This window comes from Sinocyclocheilus anshuiensis, unplaced genomic scaffold (genome assembly GCF_001515605.1).
Source record: "Sinocyclocheilus anshuiensis isolate Anshui unplaced genomic scaffold, SAMN03320099.WGS_v1.1 scaffold863, whole genome shotgun sequence".
NCBI lineage: Eukaryota > Metazoa > Chordata > Actinopteri > Cypriniformes > Cyprinidae > Sinocyclocheilus > Sinocyclocheilus anshuiensis.
The window spans coordinates 164,243-164,651 of NW_015547725.1; the positions used below are offsets into that span (position 1 = coordinate 164,243).

Consider the following 409-nt stretch of genomic DNA (forward strand, 5'->3'; position numbering starts at 1 on the left):
GTCAGCTAGAGAAATGTGGAGATGATGGATCTCTGGACCTGGAAGACTCACAGATTCGTGGTGAAGCAGGTGCATACGAACGTCATCAGATGGAGCGACGGCATCTGCAGGCCAAGCAGCTACATGCAGAGCGGAGGAAAGCCTGGCTGAGAGAGAATCAGGCTCTGCTCAGAGTCTTCCTCAGTTACTGCAGTCTACACGGAGCCAAGGGTGGAGGAGTGACTTCTGTCAGGATGGAGCTACTCTTTCTGCTGCAGGAATCACAGCAAGTGCGTCCTCACATGATGGTTCAATGTGTTGATTGATTTATATTGTGCTCTCATGCAAGTGGTTGGTTGGTTGAGTGTGTTCTCACGTTATATGTTGGTTGTGTGTCCTCAGGAAATGACAGCGAAGCAGCTTCAATCGC

General features: G+C 50.1%; 1 protein-coding gene across 1 annotated transcript in view; it reads left to right on the forward strand.

Annotated features, from left to right (window-relative positions):
• The window catches only part of LOC107704254 (dmX-like protein 2), an 82,434-nt gene that overhangs the window by 59,291 nt on the left and 22,734 nt on the right, over positions 1-409 (forward strand). Inside the window, exons 26-27 of the mRNA XM_016507137.1 lie at positions 6-269; positions 382-408. Of these exons, the coding sequence (XP_016362623.1) occupies positions 6-269; positions 382-408 (291 nt within the window). The remainder of the gene's footprint in view (positions 1-5; positions 270-381; position 409) is intronic.